The sequence below is a fragment of the Nanorana parkeri genome, unplaced genomic scaffold, assembly GCF_000935625.1.
Source record: "Nanorana parkeri isolate BGI_ZX_2015 unplaced genomic scaffold, ASM93562v1 scaffold1381, whole genome shotgun sequence".
Lineage (NCBI taxonomy): Eukaryota > Metazoa > Chordata > Amphibia > Anura > Dicroglossidae > Nanorana > Nanorana parkeri.
The window spans coordinates 146,762-166,487 of NW_017307649.1; the positions used below are offsets into that span (position 1 = coordinate 146,762).

A 19,726-nucleotide genomic window follows, 5' to 3' on the forward strand; every position below is an offset into this window, starting at 1 on the left:
ATATATATATATATATATATATGGCTATGGAGTATTCCCTCCCTCTCAGGTAAGCGAATAGTGGTTAGTTTTAGTGAACTGGACTTGTTCTGTAATGCTTAATGTATTTAATAAATGTTGGTGTATGTTACCGACACTCATTGAGGCTAAAGAAGCTATTTGGATGAATAGCAAAACATCATCAACAATACAGAACAAATCCAGTTGACTGTGACTAATGATACGATCTATATGATGATCTGGATAAATGAGAAACGTCAGACATATTCCCTCAGTCATCTTTTGGTCTGAGTAACCCGGGAGGCTGCTGGATGGAGCTAGGTGCATTTAAGATTTGACCCCAAAGACCCCATTCACACTGATCTACAACAAAATAAAAATCTCCATTGAAATGCATTAGAAGAGCTACATTGAGCTTCATATTTGAGCGATTTTTGAGTGGAAGTCGCGCTACAAAATAATGTCAGGAAAAAAAAAAATACCAAGGAAGGACTGAACCTGAATGATCCCTAGTATCTATACGCCCTTGGGTTTTAGGCTATATGGCAAGATCATTATTTTTAAGTGTTCACCCTCCTACGGGCAAGGCACATAGTCCAGTATAATGTCCACAAGGAACAGTGAGGAAAAACCAGTATACACAAATAAATAGCTTGAATGATTTTGGGCAACAAGCTATATTTCAGTAAAAAGGTTCAGTGGTCTGACCTCCAACAATTTCCAGTGGATCCAGGCTGATCTCTGGAGCTGCGTGGTCAGCTGTCCTCTGCACAGTTGCGTTCAACACACGATTCATCACCGTCACTTTTGTATCATAGAAGATCAGTCCTATATCGAGAAAGAAAGAAAGAAAGAAAGAAAATGAACCCACAACTTATAATTCAAACTGCTTCTAAATATTGATTTAGTTGCCAACAATCTATATTTTTGCTCCTGCAAACATATAAATGAATGTACAATAAGATTTCAGGATAACAATGCACCTTGGTACAGCTATTCCAAAGTAAAGCAAAACTAAAAATGTATTACAAGCTCCATACTGATAAAACCTGTCATAAAAGACATCCAAAGGTTGCTATTGCCGGGCTTTTATTGCTGAATAGTTGTTGAGTATTGATGTAGAACAGATATGCAGCCAGCAAAGTCAGAATTTCTAATCTTTGCATTTCCCTTGGTAAACCACTTAAAACATTTAAGACAAAGGATAAGCGTAACAGCCAGGCAACCAGCATTTTCAGAAGGTCAGTGATGATGGAGTAAATATTTTCTCAGATAGGCTTCCCTAGAAAGGTAATAGCAAGGGGAAAAAAAGGATAATACGAAAGAAAAACCGAACACTAGTTTACAAAAATGATTTTTATTAGTGAAATCCCTTAAAAAAGGTCATCTTGCCCTCCTGTGATTGACTTGAGGATTGTCCATGAGCGGTTATGTAAAACCTTGCAGTCCCAGCCATGGAAATCACAATATTGGAATCTGTTGAGCTTAAGAAGCACTATATTATCCAGGGATCATTTCCAGTTATGAGACAGTTTATAATATCCTTATACTTGGTCAGCAGGTTACACTAAGGACAGTGTTGGCAGAAGCTACAGACTGATCCTGAAGTTTGTGGACACCCCGTGGATGACATCAGCGTTTAATCCTGCAGTGTTAATCCCATTAGTTGTAAAACTGTCAGAAAGGAAACTTTAAAGGCATTTAGTGGTTCCAAAAATGGAGTAGCTCCCTGTGCCTACTCACAAAGTGAGTTTTGAGGGACAGGGCACACATTTAGGCAATGCCACACCTCTTGACATTGAAAGCATTCCAAGGCAACTTTTACCATTACATGAATGTCTGGAGAGTGTCACAATGTGGCATTCACATTCCAGGCTACCCCCACCCATGGGGGTCTGCGTACAGAAATCCAAAGTCAAGAAGGGTAAAGAGCAATATGGATAGCTGCATACTGAGACATGCTCTGCAGAAATGTAGCAGGAACTTAACTAAGGAATGTTGGGAGTAAGAGGGTTACCCTGGGCTGCCTGCAAATGATTTTTTTTGCCAGTGTCCAATCCTCCTGTTTGTGGTAGTATAACCCGAAGGTTTTCCTTTGTCCCTCAATGGATAAGAGAGAAACTAGGCTTTTAATAAATGAATACAAATTGTCAAGATTATATACAATAACCTGATCCTTTTCTCAAGGATGTCACAGAACATTTAAACGGCTAGTCCCACTTAAAAAATAAAATAAAAACAAAAACACAAAAAAAGGAAAAGACACTTCTACAAACCTTTTACTTGTTGTAGTAGAGCAGAAATACTGTGCGAGTACATTTCTGTTTGTCGTAGTTCCACAAGTGGCAGGAAAAAGGTTTCTAAGGTTGTGTTCAGTGACTGAAGGAGGGCAAATCGGAGCCGCAGACTTTCTATGGGGACATCTGAATAATAGAAGAAAGCAGCATTAGAAAACAAAACAGAGCATTAGAGACTTAACCATCTTAACTGGTATAAACTTGGTATGGGTGCATTAGATATTTCATTGTCACAGACAATCACATAATTTCAATAATTACAGATCCATCTTTTCTGAAATACACACAACGGTATCTCTTACTCAACAGACAGGACACCCTGGGATCAGCAGTGTCTGAAGTGTCCAAATAGGCCTCATGAGGATGTAACCGGGCAGGTGTTATGGCTAGATGACGGCAAAGACGGTTGATATATTGAACCAATGCAACATCCATTTCAAGGGCCCATTTTCTGCTGGATTTCTGGGCATGGCGGGTGTCAGTGCAGGCACACCTGGAGAGGAAACAGAAGATTAATTACTTCTACAGCACCTAGGTGATTATATCTACTGTAAAACTGTCCATACACTGTTAGAATACCTGTTAGAGGTAGCCCCATGGCAAGGGTAAGGTTTTTAAATTCCTAGAGTCAGTCTTTAAACAGGTACTTTTGCGTCTAGCACAAGCTAGGCACAAAAAAAGACCCCACGATTAGACCCTATAAATCATTAGAAGAGCAAACAAATGTCCTGAGCTAGGGTTACTCGTGTACATATACCTCAGCACCATGGTCCCTTTAATGCACAGTAAGCTGTTCAGTAAAATGATTCTCCAGTATCTACAAAATACAGAAACATCAGTTTTAAGTAGACCGACTGTTTAACTGTGTCTTGGCTGCTTGCACCTAAAAAGCACCCGGTGGGGACATTTGGCTCTGGGAGAGCTCAGCGAGTAAGTCCTGTCACTCAGCCAGGCTAGTTTTAAAAATTGTGAGCACACTTCTAAATTTCTTTCAGATGTTATTGGTCAGATTACCAAAATGAATCAAATACTTAGTATGAAAGTTCTGCCAAAACAATCCATTGAACCTAAATTAACCTCCCTGGCGGTATTCCCGAGTGTAGCTCGGGGTTACTTCTCCATACCATAAGCGGTAACCCCGAGCTACACTCGGGAAAGCTGCATAGCATTTACTTACCTTGTCCCTCGAGCCGTGCTGTGTTCAGCGGCCGATGCCAGCTTCCGTGTTCCGTCGCTTGCGAGCATACGCGTCGCAGGGGGGCGGAACCGGCGGGATATTTAAAAAAATAAATTGAAAAAAACGACAAAGACGAAAAACATTCGAAAAAAAAATAGACCGAAAAATGACATTAAAAAAATTAAATATCATACCGCCGGGGAGGTTAAATCAGGTAGCCACTCAAGCTACACAGCTGTTGTCATATCCAAGACAAAATTTGACTGTGTGTGTGTCTCCAATGTAAGCTGTGTATGCCGAGTGGCTCCATACAAGACTGCAGCTGACTTGATCTGAAGTACTCCACTGGGCTGCTTTTGCAGCAGGCTACACAGAACTCCTAAGGGCTGGACTTGCAGAATGGGACTGCAAGGAGTGAAAAAGAAAGACCCAGCCTCATGCAGATAAATGGAAAGTCTAGTCACTTTCTACTGCAGAGGTCCTCTAAGCAGTGGTGAAACAGTTAAAGATCTGCGTGAAGCAGAGTGAACTACACCGTATAAAGGTGGAGTGACTTGTCATAGGCAGAAATATTTAAGGGGTCATTTATGCATTTACAAAATGTGCCCTGCTGCCCACTTGCTTTGGGATCCAGAAGCTCACAGAGCACAGTAAATGACTGACAGGTCTACTGAGCAAACTCCATGGGGCTTTACACTGTGGCACAATATCTATGAATGAGATGGGCCATGGTGTACATAGTGCAACAGTACAAAACAGAGCAGATAAGTCATTATCATTCTCTGTTTTAAATTAGCCCATTAGAGTCAAACCGAAATACAGTGATAAACCCAGTAGATTCTGCAAGTTGGTATTTTGTAAGATTTATGAGATATGCAGTAAAACTGTAAGTGCATTATTCCATTGTTGTTGACCTATTTATCAGACACCAACAATCTCAATCCCAGGTGTAAAAATGATCTTTTTCGCTCGTACAGGAATATGTCCATACCTTTCAAAGTGTAGGTCATAGCCACAGGCCAGAATACCTCTCCAGATGCTTCGGATGTCCTGCTTAGCTTTGTCAACCACAAATTTGTGGAAACCTTCTAGTGTCAGGTACTTTTCCTCTGCAACTGAAAATGTGATGTGCAGACATTACACTACAGTATAAGGGGAAACAGTAAAGAAAGCAAATGCAGTCCTAAATAACAGACATACTTTCTTGTTTCTTTGTGGGAGATTTGTCATTGTCCTTCTCATCTGGCCGACTCTTCTCTGGAGACTTTGGCTTTACAATGGGCTTCTTCTCACTGAGAGCAGTTCTTTGGATGTGAAAACACACATGCACAATCAAACATATGCACATATTCTATAGATAAGCCTTGAATTTCAATCACTGCTGAAAAATACAGACAAATGTGGATACTTTTTGACATATTTAATTTAGTAAGATAAATGTTTGGCCATAGTTCGTTTAAACATTTTTTGGTGTTCGTTCTCTTTTGGGTCACAAAAGGACATTTACTAATGTCCTCCTGTGATCCAAAACTCAGCCACTAGCCACTATATGCTGCCAGTGCAGAGCCACGCTTCAGTTGGGATCCACCCCGCTACATGATTGACAATTGGCTCTGCCTCTCTAAAGCCAGAGCCAGCTGTACCCTTCCTCCTCAGTCTGTCCCTCCCGTCAGCACTGGAGAAAAGGAGAGGGGAGGGAGAAATCCCCGCAGGGGTGATGGCCGACAGTCAGCACGCTCTGCAGGGAGAAGATCTTGAACTGAACGATTAGTGCTTCGTGACTGCTCAGTTCTCGATCTATAGAGCCGACGTGGGACATCTGCAGAATCAAATGCCGGCTCTAACTGTGGGGATGAGTGCATTTCACTCTCTCCACAGTTCTCCTTTAATAAGAATGAACCTATAACAAACTAATTAATTTTAGTAGCCAGGGGCTACTGCTTTCTGAACCACACTGTAGTCTTATCTTTATAAAGAATAAGCGCACTTTTACTATGTTTCTCATCACACCCAGATGAACCATTTTTAGGAGTTTGCAGTCTCTAAAAATACATTTAGTGGTCTTGCCTAGCACCAGGTATACATGTTCTCCAAAACACCTCTCCACATCCTGCAATCTGCAAAAGACTACATAGATCTGGACAGGCAGGAGGTACAGTCAGTGACTAAAACTAAAGCATGGGAAAAGCATGCCTACCCTGGTGAGTAGCATTAACCTCTATAAAATGATTTTTCTGCCTAGATCTTTATATATAACATAATTCATCTGCTTAGTTAACTCAAAAACATTAAAGTATGTCTCCAGCCAAAACATTTTTCTTCAGTAGTAGATGGGTGGAGGAGGTTAAAATCTTCATCACCGATTTATTGTTCTGAGGCCTTTATTTGACAATTTCCCCTTACCTTCTACCCTATTGACAACATTGTCACCAAGACTGGAAAATAAGACAAATTCACCAATATGGACAGAGACAGCAATAGATAGGCATGATAACCTCATAATATACTGGTGATTCCCCCTACACACAATTCTGTGCTGGTCACAATATCATCTAAAGCCTTGGTTTTCAACTGGTGGGTCATGACCCAAAAGTGGGTGGCGACCCCTTGTTCAGTGTCAGCTTGAGGTGGGATGGGATTGGGCTATGGCTGCGAGGGAGCTTCATCCATATGTCCATTGCTTACAGCTTCCTTGCGTGCCCTGTAGAGGTGCCTGGACCGGAGTGATGTCACATCCCCAGGCTGAGGATACGCTCCAGTTCTCATAAGATAGGGAGACTGGGTGGATCTGTACCGCAATGCTGTAAGTTCCATTGCAGTGCAACTTGGGTCATGACTTAATGACCAAGGCTACACAGGCTACACAGGTTGAGGCTACACAGGTTGAGAACCACTGATCTAAAGGACAGGAAGTGAGGGAAACCACCCCAACAGAATTTGGGGCACAGGAAGAAACAGAAGTTTGACGTTTAAATCCATTTTGAATTCAAAAGGAGTTGCAATGTGACCATGTTTCACGCAGAATATGGGTGTAACATGAAACATGGACCTTTAAGTATTTAAACAGTCTCATCAAATTTTCTACTTGGAAACGAGATCGAACCCAGAAAGCTTATAAGACCCCGCAAAGTCCAAAAACACAAGGCAGGGGCTTTAGTCTTAGCAAACCCACAACTGTATTTGCAGGCAGCCCAACACCAACCCATAATGCATGGGTTCCATCCTCTGAGCAAAGACCCAGTGCCATGTATACATACCAAGATCCTTACAGACTCCCACTGGTCTAGCAAGATCAGTAGGTGATGGAGTAGAGAAAGGGAGATGCTATCATACTTACCGAACACTATTAAACACAGCTTTCTCCTTAGTGGAAGGTTTGCTGACTGGGCGCTTAGTGCTCACAACCTTTACTGGATGCTGCTCCTTCCCTGTTTTACTGTATTTGCTTTTATCAAACTTTGGTTTAGCAATTCCATATTTTCTCAAGATCTACAGCCAAAAAAGGGAAATTGGTTACACCAATAATGTATGAAAACAAATAACATAAAAAACAGAGTAATGAGTTTTCCACCAGAAAGCGTCACCTCCATGATTGTTTAGTAATGACACATCCTAATTTAATTATGTCTTCGTGGGAAATTATACACCAAGTTCAAACCTGAAAACATTTTCCAGCTAAATTTAGATTTCTGTTGTTTTTCCCCCCTCTTTTTACCTATCCTATATATGTAGAAACTAGATCATGCATATACAATTTAGAAGAACACTATTGTGGAGCTGGAAACTATTACCTGTGTAAGCTGATCTTCCAGGAGTTTCTTGGGGGGGCGAACGTTGGTGAAGAATGTATGTAGAAGGTTTCCTGGTGTCTGAGAATTGATTTGCTCTTTGCTCAGATAAATATCCGATACCTTGATGAATTTGGCAGGAGTCAGGCTGAGCATTTGTTCAGCATGAATGCAACTCTTGAATATTTCTGTGAGAACATCTCGAGCTTCTGGGACCAACTTGTCACCTATGAAATGATAAAGCAAGTGTTTTTTGTTTTCAATTGCAAAAGCAGTTTAAAAAAAGACTAACCTGTAATTGTATAACCCAAAATTGCCCAGAACGTTTCGGGGTTACACTGGCATGCAGGGATAAAATAGTGGACAACAAAGCAAATAGAAAGAAGGGAGTGCAGAACAAACAGCGATAGTTGGCTGGTTTCACAGACTGTAAACACAATAGTGGATCTACTGATACTGACAGTACGCTGTAATCCACAAGTGCCCTTTAAACTATGGTAATATATTAAATCACTGTGCTTGTTCACCTTTCAGGGTTTTGTCAGTGAAGTAATCTCCCAAGCCTGGAATTCCCTGGGTATCAAACAAACTCTGGTTTACTGTGGAGACTGTCAATATTTCCTCTGTAGACATTTCCATAAGCTCATCTTCACCATCCAGACTTGACAAACCAATCAGATCACTGCTATTAAATAAGCTTGCTCGGATTTTCTCAATTTTGGCTTTAGAACGCACCTACAATGGAAATGAAGTGTGAACGTTTTTAGTTGATGTAAGACATTCTAATTGCACAAACATATGAAGACATAATGCTAGCCAAAACTTTCCAAGGTAAATTTGCAGCTTTGCAAATGATCTGTGCAAGAACATTAAGTACTTACACTCACCTCCCTGTGATATACATGCATACTTAAAATGATATATCTATATATCCCCCCCCAAAAAGTCCAGCATAACAATAAAAACTGAGAAATGTCCAGTCTTTACCAACCCCACTTTACTACCCTCTGACAGGCTGCAGCAGTGAAGGAAATGGGGATCAAATCTCGATACTTGGGCCACAAATAGCAATAGTTCTAACTTTTCCTCACTCTATCCAAAAGTAGCCATTTAACAAGAATGCCTGCTGTTTGGTAAATGCCAGCTAATTTACTGATCTATGTATAATCGAGTGGTGTGCCATTCATCCCACATCTGGGGAGTAATCTGTACTGTGTAAAGACTGATAAAACTCTGAGCATTGGAGTTAGCCAAAAAGTTTTTAGGGCAGCCATTAAGGTTGTACCCAACTGTAGGAGGGCCTGGACAAATTATACCACTTGACCCTTCTACCTTTCAATCTGAGAGCTAAACAATAAGAAAAAACCCCACAAATATAGTATACTGGTAACATTTTAAACAAATGTAAGTAAATGTTAATGCATTTTACAGCTGGCATGGTACAGCTAAATCTGTGGAAACCATGTCAAACATTGTTTTAAGATTAAAGTACAATAACAGAACAAAATAAATAAATAATGCCAGAAAAAACACACTGGGTTCCATTGTAATCCTGAGGTTAGCTTTTGATACTGGTTGTCTCCAAGATCAGCCATGCTTTGAGCCTGTGCCTGAATTTAAGTGGAGTTATGTTTTGGTTTTATTTTTCTTTACTAAAGCCAATGCTGGCAATGCACACCTTAAAAAAATTACTAGAAGAATATAAAGAATTTACCTCCACAACTGCAAATCCCTTGATTGGTCGAGACACGGCTGTATGGTTATCCAGCGAACTGGCTGTAAACATGGAGCCTACATCAGGTATGGAGGATACCTCTACATTGTCAAGTTGCTCCACAAGGCTGCCCAAACTGCCCATGCTTCCCGTACTGCATATGGAAAGGTCTAAACTCTCCTGGCTGGATATTGCATGTGGCTCTAAAAGGCTTTGTGGCACCGCGAGTTCTGGAGGAAGCTGTTCTACAGATGTCTCACTGGGGGTTTGGGAAACGCCCTGCGAGCTGCACAATGAAGCCTGGCTTGTGGAAGCAGAGGCACTGACACTAACTGCAGGGGTCACACTGCTGGAACTGCTAATGTCCATGTTATCAGAGTTTGGCATTGTGGCTGTTTTCTCTGCCTCTGTTTTGCATTCAGCTCCTTCAATTTTGTCTTTTGGTTTTGGAGTTTCCACATCTTGAAGGGGAATATAAATTTCATCTTTAAACACACCCCCATGGGCATTGCATGCTTTCCGAATAGCCCCTCTCACAACAGACTCTTCTAGGTGAGTGGGGATCCCTGAAATAACAAGCAAGCGGCTATGGGCGGTGGAACCCACTAGTGCCTGACTGGCATCTGCTATGGCATCACTGGTGACCCCCAAGCCTTGGGGATCTTTACTTGTAAGATGCCTGAGAATCATTAGCAGAGTCAAGGCTCTGTGGAACCATAACATGTCCTCTGGCTTGCTTCCTCCCATACTAAGCAAGGCTGGGTCACTCTCTGCTCCACGTGAAGTTGTGCGTTTGGCCGAGGATGCCTTGTCACGTTTGATCTTGACTTTCTTCCTCTTTGAGAGCAAGCTTGGACTTTGAGGAGTCTGACCAGGAGATGATGATGAAGATGAAGAAGAGTCACTAAGGTTTGTAGCATTTGTTGAGGACATCACACTGACTGCAGAGCTCATATTGATAGGAAGAGTAACTTCTGCCACAGCAAGGCAAATCTCCATGAGAGCATGGAAGTAAGTGGAGAACCTGCCTTGTTCAGTAATGCCAGGTACAGTGCCACTACAAGCGTTGCCTGAACTCCAGTTTTGAGTCTCCTCATCATACAACTTGCGCAGCTCTGTCTGTAGAGCCATAAGCATTGCTAGGCATGGATTTAGTTGCAGAGCTATGGAAGATGACAGATCAGCAGGATTCTTTTTCTGCTCAAGGTGATGAATTTTACGTAGCAGTTCAGCCAGCAGATGAAACAGAAGCTCCTTTATAACAGCAGCCAGGTCTGTTGTCCACAGTAAATTGGCTAAATGAAACAATGCAGATAAAAAAAGACAGACAACATATCTTTAGAAACCAGTTATACATAAGCAGAAATTAGAATTTTAATTAAAAAGAGAGCATGTGGAGGATGGCAAGACTGCATTCACATGGGGCGTTCTGGGATTCTACGGCAAAAACCTATGGATTCTGGTGGCAGGAATTCCTAGTGTGCCCATTCAACTTAATGACAGGGTGGCAGCGGTCACAACTGTCAGTGGCAGTCTGCTTGCAATCGTACATGGTACAATTACATGAGGTTTGGGATGGGGATTGTCCCTGGACACATTTATCTCATTTATCTTGAACCACAGGCAATCGTGCCATTACATGCGGACCATCCTCTCAGGCTAGACAGACCCTGTACAAGTGAATAGTCATGTGCATTCATCTAGAATATGCCTTTGCAGTGAATGCAACAACAGCTATGCATCTCACAGTGCTCAGGAACACACGCGGCATAAAACTTTCTTTTTTATTTTCCTTCATCTCATTTCCTTCAAATATTCTAATTATTAGAAGGAGTTGAGTTGTAAAGAAAACACTATACTGTGAGCAGAGACTCCCATCTCCTTCTGAAGATGTCAGTTCTCTGGCTGTCTTTGGTGTCAGTACTTTAAGGCAATGACCTGGAACAAGCATTATCTAGTATAAAGCACGAAGCTGACAGGAATGTCAAACCTCTAGCCTTGCACACTTGTTCGGTGACTCAGAAAGTACTGCAGCCTTTAATAACATAACAGCCAGGCATCCAGCATTTGAAAAAGATTACAGCAATGACAGTCTACACATTTCAATGATTTTTATTGCGGTACATAAAGACTTTTACTGTGTAAAGAAATGAGCATATCACCTAGAAGTTCCACCACTTGGAGCAGAACAGAGGGTGGGACCGTGCCAAGCTCATCATCGGACCTTTCATCTCCTTCCTCTAGTTTCCAGGTTAAGAGCTGCTCAGTGAAAGCCATTGCAAGTGGAAATTCCAGGGGCATAGAATGGAAAACTAGCACAGCTCCCGGAGATGGAGACACTCCTAGAACAGAATATTTCCAAATAAGATTTATTTTTATATCATTATTACAGCAATAAATAGAGTCCACATCAAGGCATGTAGTTGACCTGTATAGACTATGCTGGCAATTAGCCTAATCAAATCTACCTTACAATGCTAAACACAGGCTTTTATAATATAATGCAAAGTAAGCTGCATCCAAACATACAGATGGATCTTTTTTTTTGTAAGATTCTGTGGAAACTCCCTTAACTGTCATGTGCTTTCTATCTTCTTACAGCCCACAGATTAATTAGTAATTATGTCTAACCCTATTATACAGAGCTATATACCAATATTATGGAACAATGAGAACAGGAATAAACTTGTCTACTATAGATATCCGTTACATGCGAACAACTGAGCATGACTGTCGATCAAGGGTTATGAGTCAAGGACACAGTACATGGTGATTGATGACTGAATAAACACAGGCATGATTTTTATTAAATGATTTGCTCTTGCTTCTCTCAGCTAACGTGTCTTAAAAGGAACAAGTACCTATTTTGACATGGATCTTGTCGGTTGGAATGATTGCAGTTGGGTACTGGTTGGTGGTTGGCGGTGGGGTCAGGCCTGTATTACTTGGAGAAGCATCACGGGGAAAACAAACAGATTCTATCAAGTTTAATTGCCCATTTCTTTTCACTTTATGGCCGAGGCCATACACTAAGACCCGAGCCCAGGGAGCTTTGTACAATGAAGAGCTAAAATAAAAAAAAAAGAAAACCATAAATGATTAACAACATTCAGAGTCACATAAAATATATATACAGTAGCTGAACCCACAATAGTATTAGTGTATCATTCAGCCCATATCTAAGGTGTAAAGTGTACTATATAAAGGGTTCATTGTAATTTGAGTGTTGAAGGAGAGATGAAAAAAAAAGTCTTTAGAGCAGACAGGAAGGCTCTACCTAATATAGGCCTGGTCACTTAGACCAGTCATGCTCACCTTTAGCTCTTAACCCTTTCGCTGCCAAGCCCTCCGGAACGCTTTTAAACTCAGCTGGCCGCACCATGTTTACAATTTTTCCAATTGATTTCATTTTCTATTGCTAGCGTTTGTAAAAGCCCCCCAAAACCATATATTTTCTGAAAGTCCTTTTCGGTGTTGGCCTGCAGTGAACCCTCATTGACTTTAATGTGGCTGTACTGGGATGGGCCCATACAAGCCTATGAGGGCTCACTGTGCAGGCATGTGGAAAAGTACAGTTGTCATTTAAGGCCCTCTAAGAATGTATAGCTATGCCCTTGTAAGGAAGTTGTTACAGGGTGTCTTACAGTACGTGTTGTTTTAAAATACAGGATTACAATATTTTAGACTTCACAAAAATGATGTATAATGTTACATAATCTCCTGGTTCCCTCAATGGTCGAAAAAGAAAAAGTTACTGTCAACAGAAAAGCACCAATCTGAAATTCAGACATAACTTACTCTTTCCGGAAACCAGACTGGCTTTCTTTACATGACACAACAACAAAGGCTGCTCCAGGAAAATTCACATCCACACTGACTTTGGACTCAGTGACTGGGAATTCCTCTGATGGAAACTGCTCTGGTGCATGCTGAAAAAGAGACAAGGTAACAGTACCGCAATCTGCAAATTACCACAAAGTGATGCAACCAAACTCCAGCTGTCATTTCTGGACACATCCGAAGACAATTTTGTACATCTGCATTGTTATATAAAAATGTAATCAACTTAAGCAGGTACAAAAAAAAGATAATCAGTGTAAAATGCCTTTAAATTGGATTCACATGGCATGGCCTTTAGAAATATGATGTATTATAATGCTACATGAAAAAAACAATAGGTACACAATAATGCTACATGTATAATATACATAATTATTGTTAAAAACAGTCTATTAAAAATGTAACTTTACACCAACCTGTAAGAAGGAACAGATCTGCTTAGTAAGATCTAGAAGACTATCTTCCCCTTGATGTAGGGCCCTGGTGATGGCGACACAAAGCCATTCTCGAATTGAATGAGCATTTCCCTGATAAAAGAGATCTGTGGTGGAGCAACTCTGGGAATGGATACAGTGTTGTAAGGACTGGGCTATAAGTATAGAGAAGGAGCTGATAGTCCCATCTGGAAAACAAATAAGATTTATAGAATAAAAGCTGAACATGACCTAGATTTACAGCATGCTTTGCCAAGCGGTTTCACTTGGTTATACATGAGAATAATATAAGAGAATAAGGGGCGGATTTATAATGCAGTCGCACATCGCTCCATCTAGTGGCAGGATTGTGCTGCAAATGTCATTCGCACAGCTATACGCTGTGTGAAAGCTTTACAAAATCAGCTCCCAACAGTGCTAACAAGAATACTAAAGAGTGCCTGTCGGGACATTCTACATTTAGGGAGGGCGATATTTATAGAGACATAGTGGGAAGAAAGACTTTCAGCTTCACAGGAGAGGTGTCCCATACTGCAAATATAGATTTCAATTTGTTTCCACTGTACCATTTAGGAAAAACAACCTCAAGAATCAGATAAGTGTAGTTACCAGGAAGGGGTGGTGTCAAAAGCTGATTTGATAGAAGCTGTAGGTGCTCCAGCGTGATGTCCCGGATGGCAGGAATGTGGAACAAGCGAGTAAAAGTGTGTGGGGACTTTGGTGCAAAGATGTTGAGTAAAGCAACACGACAGTAGAGTCTAGCTAAAGACGATTCACATCTTAGTAGCTCCCTGGAAAAAAACAAGAAATGTACCCATCATTGCAATTTCTGTCTCCTGAAAAATAGGATTAAATTATTAGCGAAAAATCAATTTTACAGAGTCCATTGAGGGACACAGCTCTGAAGAATTCGGATACATAGGTTATGCTGCTGCCTCCAGGAGAAATGGACACTAATCCAAAAATTAAAAGCCTGCACTTTAAGGACATAACCCCTCACACCTGTCAGTTGTAGCAAGCAGAATTAAGGAAATGAGGAGAGGGAGCTGTGCCCCTCAATGTACTCCCAGAAAAGGATTTTACAGTAAGAAGACAATCTTATTTTGTCTATAGTCCATTGAGGGAGAAAGCTCTAAAGAATTCTGATCTATAGGAATATTCAAAAGCAGTCCAAACAGAGGGGTGGCACAACAACAACAATTAAATGAACCAGTTTAACAACAGAAAATAATAATAATAATATTAATAATAATAATTTGCTCCAATTAGCAGCTGATGTATAGATAAAGAGTTTTCCTTCCACTAGGAGTTCAACTTCTAGTCATCAGTACAGATTTCAATGTATGATTATCAGCTTTCTTATTATCCTGACACTTCTAGGTCCTAGTCAGATAGCACACAGCTAGGTTACCTGTGAATCTGGATGTTTGTGCTGTCCAAAGTCACTAAGCCATTAGTGGCCATTCTTCTGTACCCCACAGGAGGTCTCTCCAGCATGTCTATGGGATACCAATAACGCACCAGGACTCCTTCACTTCGGAGGTATGTCTCTACTTGTACTAACTCATTAACCTGAACAACACATGAAGTAACAGCAATCAATGCAAATATGAAAACAATGTGTACATTTAAAGTTCAACTATATAAATATGGGCATTGCGACTGTTGGCTTTTTTTTTACTTTTCAAGCTTCTAGTTTTCCCTGGTTGTCATGCTCATCCTACTGTTTTAATACTCAAGTCACTGAATCAAGATATGCATACGACCAGTAAAGGTTCAAGTACAGAACATTAAGGCTTCATGCACATGGCCAAAAAAACACAATGCAAAGCATTATCTAAACACTGGTATATTGTTGTCAATGGAGCCATGAACACAGGTCCGTTATTCATTTTCTCTGTGTACAGGTCCTTAGCACAAATCAGGGAAACCTGCGGCTGAAGAAATACATTTTATGTGCATATGCATGTTTACATGTATACACACCAGGGACATGCAGTGAGGGGAGGCAGAGCCTCACTTAGTTCTATGGAGGAAAAAAGCAGTCAGCTTCAAATGTGAAGCTGACAGCTTTTTCTCCATTCAGATCGGCTTGTTACAGGTTACACTGCAGGGAAAGCCTCCCCACTGTGTAACCTGTCATGGACGGAGCGCTGCCTGTTAATTACAGGCACTGCTGCATTCAGCTTCTGATAGGTAGTTAGGTTACACATCAGCGGGCTTCCCCACTGCTTGTGTAACCTAACATAGTGAGGCAAGAGCTGCAACAGCCTCTACTTGCTGTTAGAGGGTTGAGCTCTGTGGATGGCTTGGACCAATGATGGCAAATCGCCATTGGTCCAAGATGTCCAATAAAAAAAAAAAACAGCGAGGCCATCGATCTCGATGCCACACTGGTGACAAGCAAGTGAGGGACAGGGAGGCTCCTCCCCGTCTCCGTTCTGCCTCCTCCACCTGGCTTGGTGACCGGGTTGGGGGAGGGGCAGAGATGGGCTGGGGCGGGGCATGGTCGGGGCAGGCAGGGGAAATACCTCACCGAGAATCGACTCCATTGCACATCACTGATACCCACATAAGTGTGTAAATGTAGACTAAACACAAAATCACATTGAAAACAGAGCAGGAGGAATGAAACGAGGAATTTAAACACTTAAACGCATGTGTTTACACGACTAAACGCAAGCATTTTGCTCGCTTTTGGCCAGAAAAAATACGGTATATGATCAGTAAATTTCTTGTGGTCGTGTGCTTTTAGCCTCATATTCATTGACAGCAACTTAGCATTGACATAATAAGATGAAATTCATAGCAAGCAGTTAGCAAATTCTATTCTGCCATATAAAATGGCCATTCTGAAATCGGACATATTTCTCTCATGGCAGGTACACTTTAATTACAGGAACAGGCATTTACTTCACTTCAAAACTGCTAAAATCGACATGTGACCTATATGCATTGACACAAAGTGTACAAAAGTTCTCAGGCTAATCAGAACCATCTCCAGGCAACTTGCATTATATAGAATATCTCACCGAATCGACATCCAGGACAACCCCATGCAGGGAAAAGGTCTTCAGCATACCCCTGATGGCAAATTTTGGTAAAGCAGTTCCCACACCAGTGCTGGCAATGTTGTTACTATCAGGAGACCGAATGACCACAGTAAGACCTGAACACACAGCAATCACAGATGGTTTAAGAAAAACAACATTAGAGAACACATGGAAACCTCAGAGAGGCAGATTAACATGAAAAATATTTACCTTTGCGAACTTTGTCAATGGTGAATTTATTAGCCTCATCTTTAATATCTTCAATGGTAGGGAGATAAAGATCTCTGGGGATACCTCCATTCTCCTCATACAGAAATTCTACTGTCTGCCTGGCTATATCCACCATTCCTGGAATACAATGAACACTGAGCTTATACAGGGGCCATACATATCAATGAATTAGCCTAGTTTTACAATACACTAACAATTAAAAGGTATATTTTTGGTCTGGTTAGGTTAAAGGAGAACTATGAGTCGAGTGATTTTCACTCAACCTCATAGATCGAGCCGATGTGCGACAATTAAACTGTCACACGTTGGCTCGAACTACGAGGTTGAGTGAAAATCACTCGCCTCATAGTTCTCCTTTAAGCAAACATATTTCACACAGTTCTTCACACAGGTGTTTTGAATCACTGATCTCACTGGCTGAACAACATCAGTTAAGCTAATGCTACAGTTTGCATCCGTGTTAAAGTGTGTGTAGACCCCAACAATGAGCTGCTCTTATTTCCTCCATTTTGGTCTGTTAAAGAGGAACTTTACCAATATTTTTGAAATCACAACAAATACACATATTAAAAAAAACAACAACTGAGAGAAAAACCAATGTATGTCTGGCTGACAAATGCATACCGAGCTGTAAAGCTCCTTTAATCTGGTCCAAGCCTGACTTTCTTTCAGCCTCGTTACGGAACCGTCTGCGAATGGTTGGAAATACTTTGGTCTCCCAGGCTTTCACCAGTAAAGCATAGTGGTCCTCCTAAAGCATACAAGGCAATAATGATTTCAGGGTTAACAAAAGAGCATTATGATGTGCCCAGTTTCATTTCCCTGCCTCACCGTGTATAGCGTTGACCAGGGAAGGCAGCCCCTACTCACAACTACAAGGTTAACCACACCTTGACCCCCCTATGAAGTACAGCAGATAGCAAACAATCAGTGAGTAATGAGTCTACTATAAAACGCATAGGGAAATATGGGACATATAAAGTCAGTAAAAGCAGGCACAATCACATGGATGCCAGCGCAAAATAACGTTTGTGGAGTTTGAGCTCAGCAAAGAAGCCAGGCTCAGCTGCTAAAAACACGCAGAAAGCTTTTATGTAGAGAAGATACACAAGCTCTTCTGCCATACTTTAAGTGTGTAATAGAAAGATGAAACTGTCACAGGTTGAACAAGGTCACTGTGCAATAGTGCAAAGAAATTATTCTTTTTAACCCATTCTGCTTTGGTATTGAACTTGGCAAGGAGAAAATATAAGCAATCTGCAGCAAAACCAGGAGCTTGGTTAATATCCTAGCTTGACTGGTCATTCAGGCCTGAGCACTGTAACCTGGGAGAAAAGGGAAGATCACATGCACCCCATACTGAGACACATCGCATACATCCTAACAGCTCCAAGAAGCAATAGCGGGAGGGAGAAGAGAGAAGTTAAGTTTCAGCGGGTGGGGGGATTGTTCTTTTAAGAGAACTAATCACTTTGCCCTGAATGGACAAAAGTATAGGTTCTCCAAGTATTGTATAAGAAAATATCTGACCCGTGGCATATCATCATCATCGTCGTCATCACTCTCATCATCTGCAATTGGCGGAGGATGTGGATCAGGTCCAGATGTAATAAAATTTTCATAGCTCAGCTCCACCTTATAATGACAGGAGGCATCGCTGTCATACTCTGGAAAAGACAAGGATCCGGCTCAATATATGATTGTTAAGAACATTGTTGCACAGCACCTATTAAACATATCGCCTTACGCTGTAGGACAGTGGCTGCTGCAGCAATGCGGCATGGAGGACCATGATTTCCAGGATCCGATGCTATGCTTGTTCCAGCATCATTGTCACTGTCAGAGGCCATGGCAAAAGGCAGCGCTTCAAAGTTTGCACTAATCTCTTCAGCCAAGTCAATGCACAAATCCGCAGCATTGCGATGAGCTTGACCCTCAGCAAAAGCAAACTTACGTGAACCAAAGTTTGCCCGGATTTTTGTATTCTGTAAAAATAAAGGTCAGTAAATGCTGGTTATAAGAAAAGAACAATGATTCCCTAATCAAATAAACTTCAACATGAGTGTTCTGCTGGTGTTAAAGGAAACCTGCATTGAGAGAATATATATATATAGATCTATATATAGATCTATCTATCTATCTATAGATAGATAGATAGATAGATAGATAGATAGATAGATAGATAGATAGATAGATAGATAGATAGATCTATATATATAGGCTGCCAGTTTTGACCTTTCCCTCTGAAAATTCCAGTTGCCTGCCTATCATGCATCTCCAATAGCATCAATGTCATCTAAGTCAGTGATTCAGAAAATCTAACTCTGATGTCACTGGCTTCAAGTTTGTTCCAAGGTTTGGAAGCCAGATGATTGGGTTGAAAGCCAATGAACTAGCATTTTTAGATGGAGGCCAAAAAAGCCATTTTATATCTTTTTCTTAGGGCAAGTTTCATTCAAGATCATTTTGTGGCATTATTTAAACAGGGAAATTAGGCACCACTGTCCCATCAACAAATGGATGCAAGGGAGTCTGAAAAAAAGCATGTTAGAAAACCATGACTAAAAGGTGCCCATACACCTTGCGATTATCGTACGATAATCGTATGCGATCGACTTTTCGTACGACAATCGTAACTTGTGAATAGAGTGCCCGACCGATAGTACTGAACAATCGTACGACTTTTGACGGTCAAGCATGTTTGAAAAAGTCGGTCGATCGTACGATGTTTGCATGGTTGGTGGCGTTTCCGTCCGTCAAAAGTCGTACGATTAACACTGCGCATGCGCAAATGAAAATAATTGCGGTCAATTACCGCAAATCGTCCAGGTGTTTTTTTTTTAAACTACCGCTGATTGAACCATTCGATAATCGGGGCAGATAGGGCAGTCGTACAAAAATCGTATGACGGTTCGATCATCGGACGAAAATCGTAAGGTGTATGGGCAACTTTAGATATATAAAGTTTGGTCAGGCAATAGGGAAAGCAAATAGGATTGTGGGGTGCATCACTAGAGGGATCCACAGCAGAGGGAAGAAGGCTATGATTCTACTATACAGAGCATTAGTTAGACCTCATTTGGAATACTGTGTCCAGTTCTAAAGACCCCACTTACAAATGACATTAATAGAATTGGACAATCCATAGACGGGCAATAAAAATGCAAGGTCTGAGGAATAAAACATATCAAA

At 41.1% G+C, this 19,726-nt stretch overlaps 1 protein-coding gene across 1 annotated transcript in view; it reads right to left on the reverse strand.

Annotated features, from left to right (window-relative positions):
- Positions 1–19,726, reverse strand: part of HECTD4 (HECT domain E3 ubiquitin protein ligase 4) — a 130,755-nt gene that overhangs the window by 12,860 nt on the left and 98,169 nt on the right. The window contains exons 50-69 of the mRNA XM_018569713.1: positions 18,282–18,519; positions 18,065–18,201; positions 17,159–17,285; positions 16,514–16,651; positions 16,283–16,419; positions 14,662–14,822; positions 13,860–14,041; positions 13,233–13,438; positions 12,775–12,905; positions 11,838–12,043; positions 11,139–11,318; positions 8,977–10,271; positions 7,790–7,997; positions 7,266–7,489; positions 6,812–6,963; positions 4,675–4,778; positions 4,466–4,589; positions 2,600–2,790; positions 2,277–2,423; positions 709–828 (exon numbers count right to left, since the gene is read on the reverse strand). Coding sequence (XP_018425215.1) covers positions 709–828; positions 2,277–2,423; positions 2,600–2,790; positions 4,466–4,589; positions 4,675–4,778; positions 6,812–6,963; positions 7,266–7,489; positions 7,790–7,997; positions 8,977–10,271; positions 11,139–11,318; positions 11,838–12,043; positions 12,775–12,905; positions 13,233–13,438; positions 13,860–14,041; positions 14,662–14,822; positions 16,283–16,419; positions 16,514–16,651; positions 17,159–17,285; positions 18,065–18,201; positions 18,282–18,519 — 4,408 coding nt within the window. The remainder of the gene's footprint in view (positions 1–708; positions 829–2,276; positions 2,424–2,599; positions 2,791–4,465; positions 4,590–4,674; positions 4,779–6,811; positions 6,964–7,265; positions 7,490–7,789; positions 7,998–8,976; positions 10,272–11,138; positions 11,319–11,837; positions 12,044–12,774; positions 12,906–13,232; positions 13,439–13,859; positions 14,042–14,661; positions 14,823–16,282; positions 16,420–16,513; positions 16,652–17,158; positions 17,286–18,064; positions 18,202–18,281; positions 18,520–19,726) is intronic.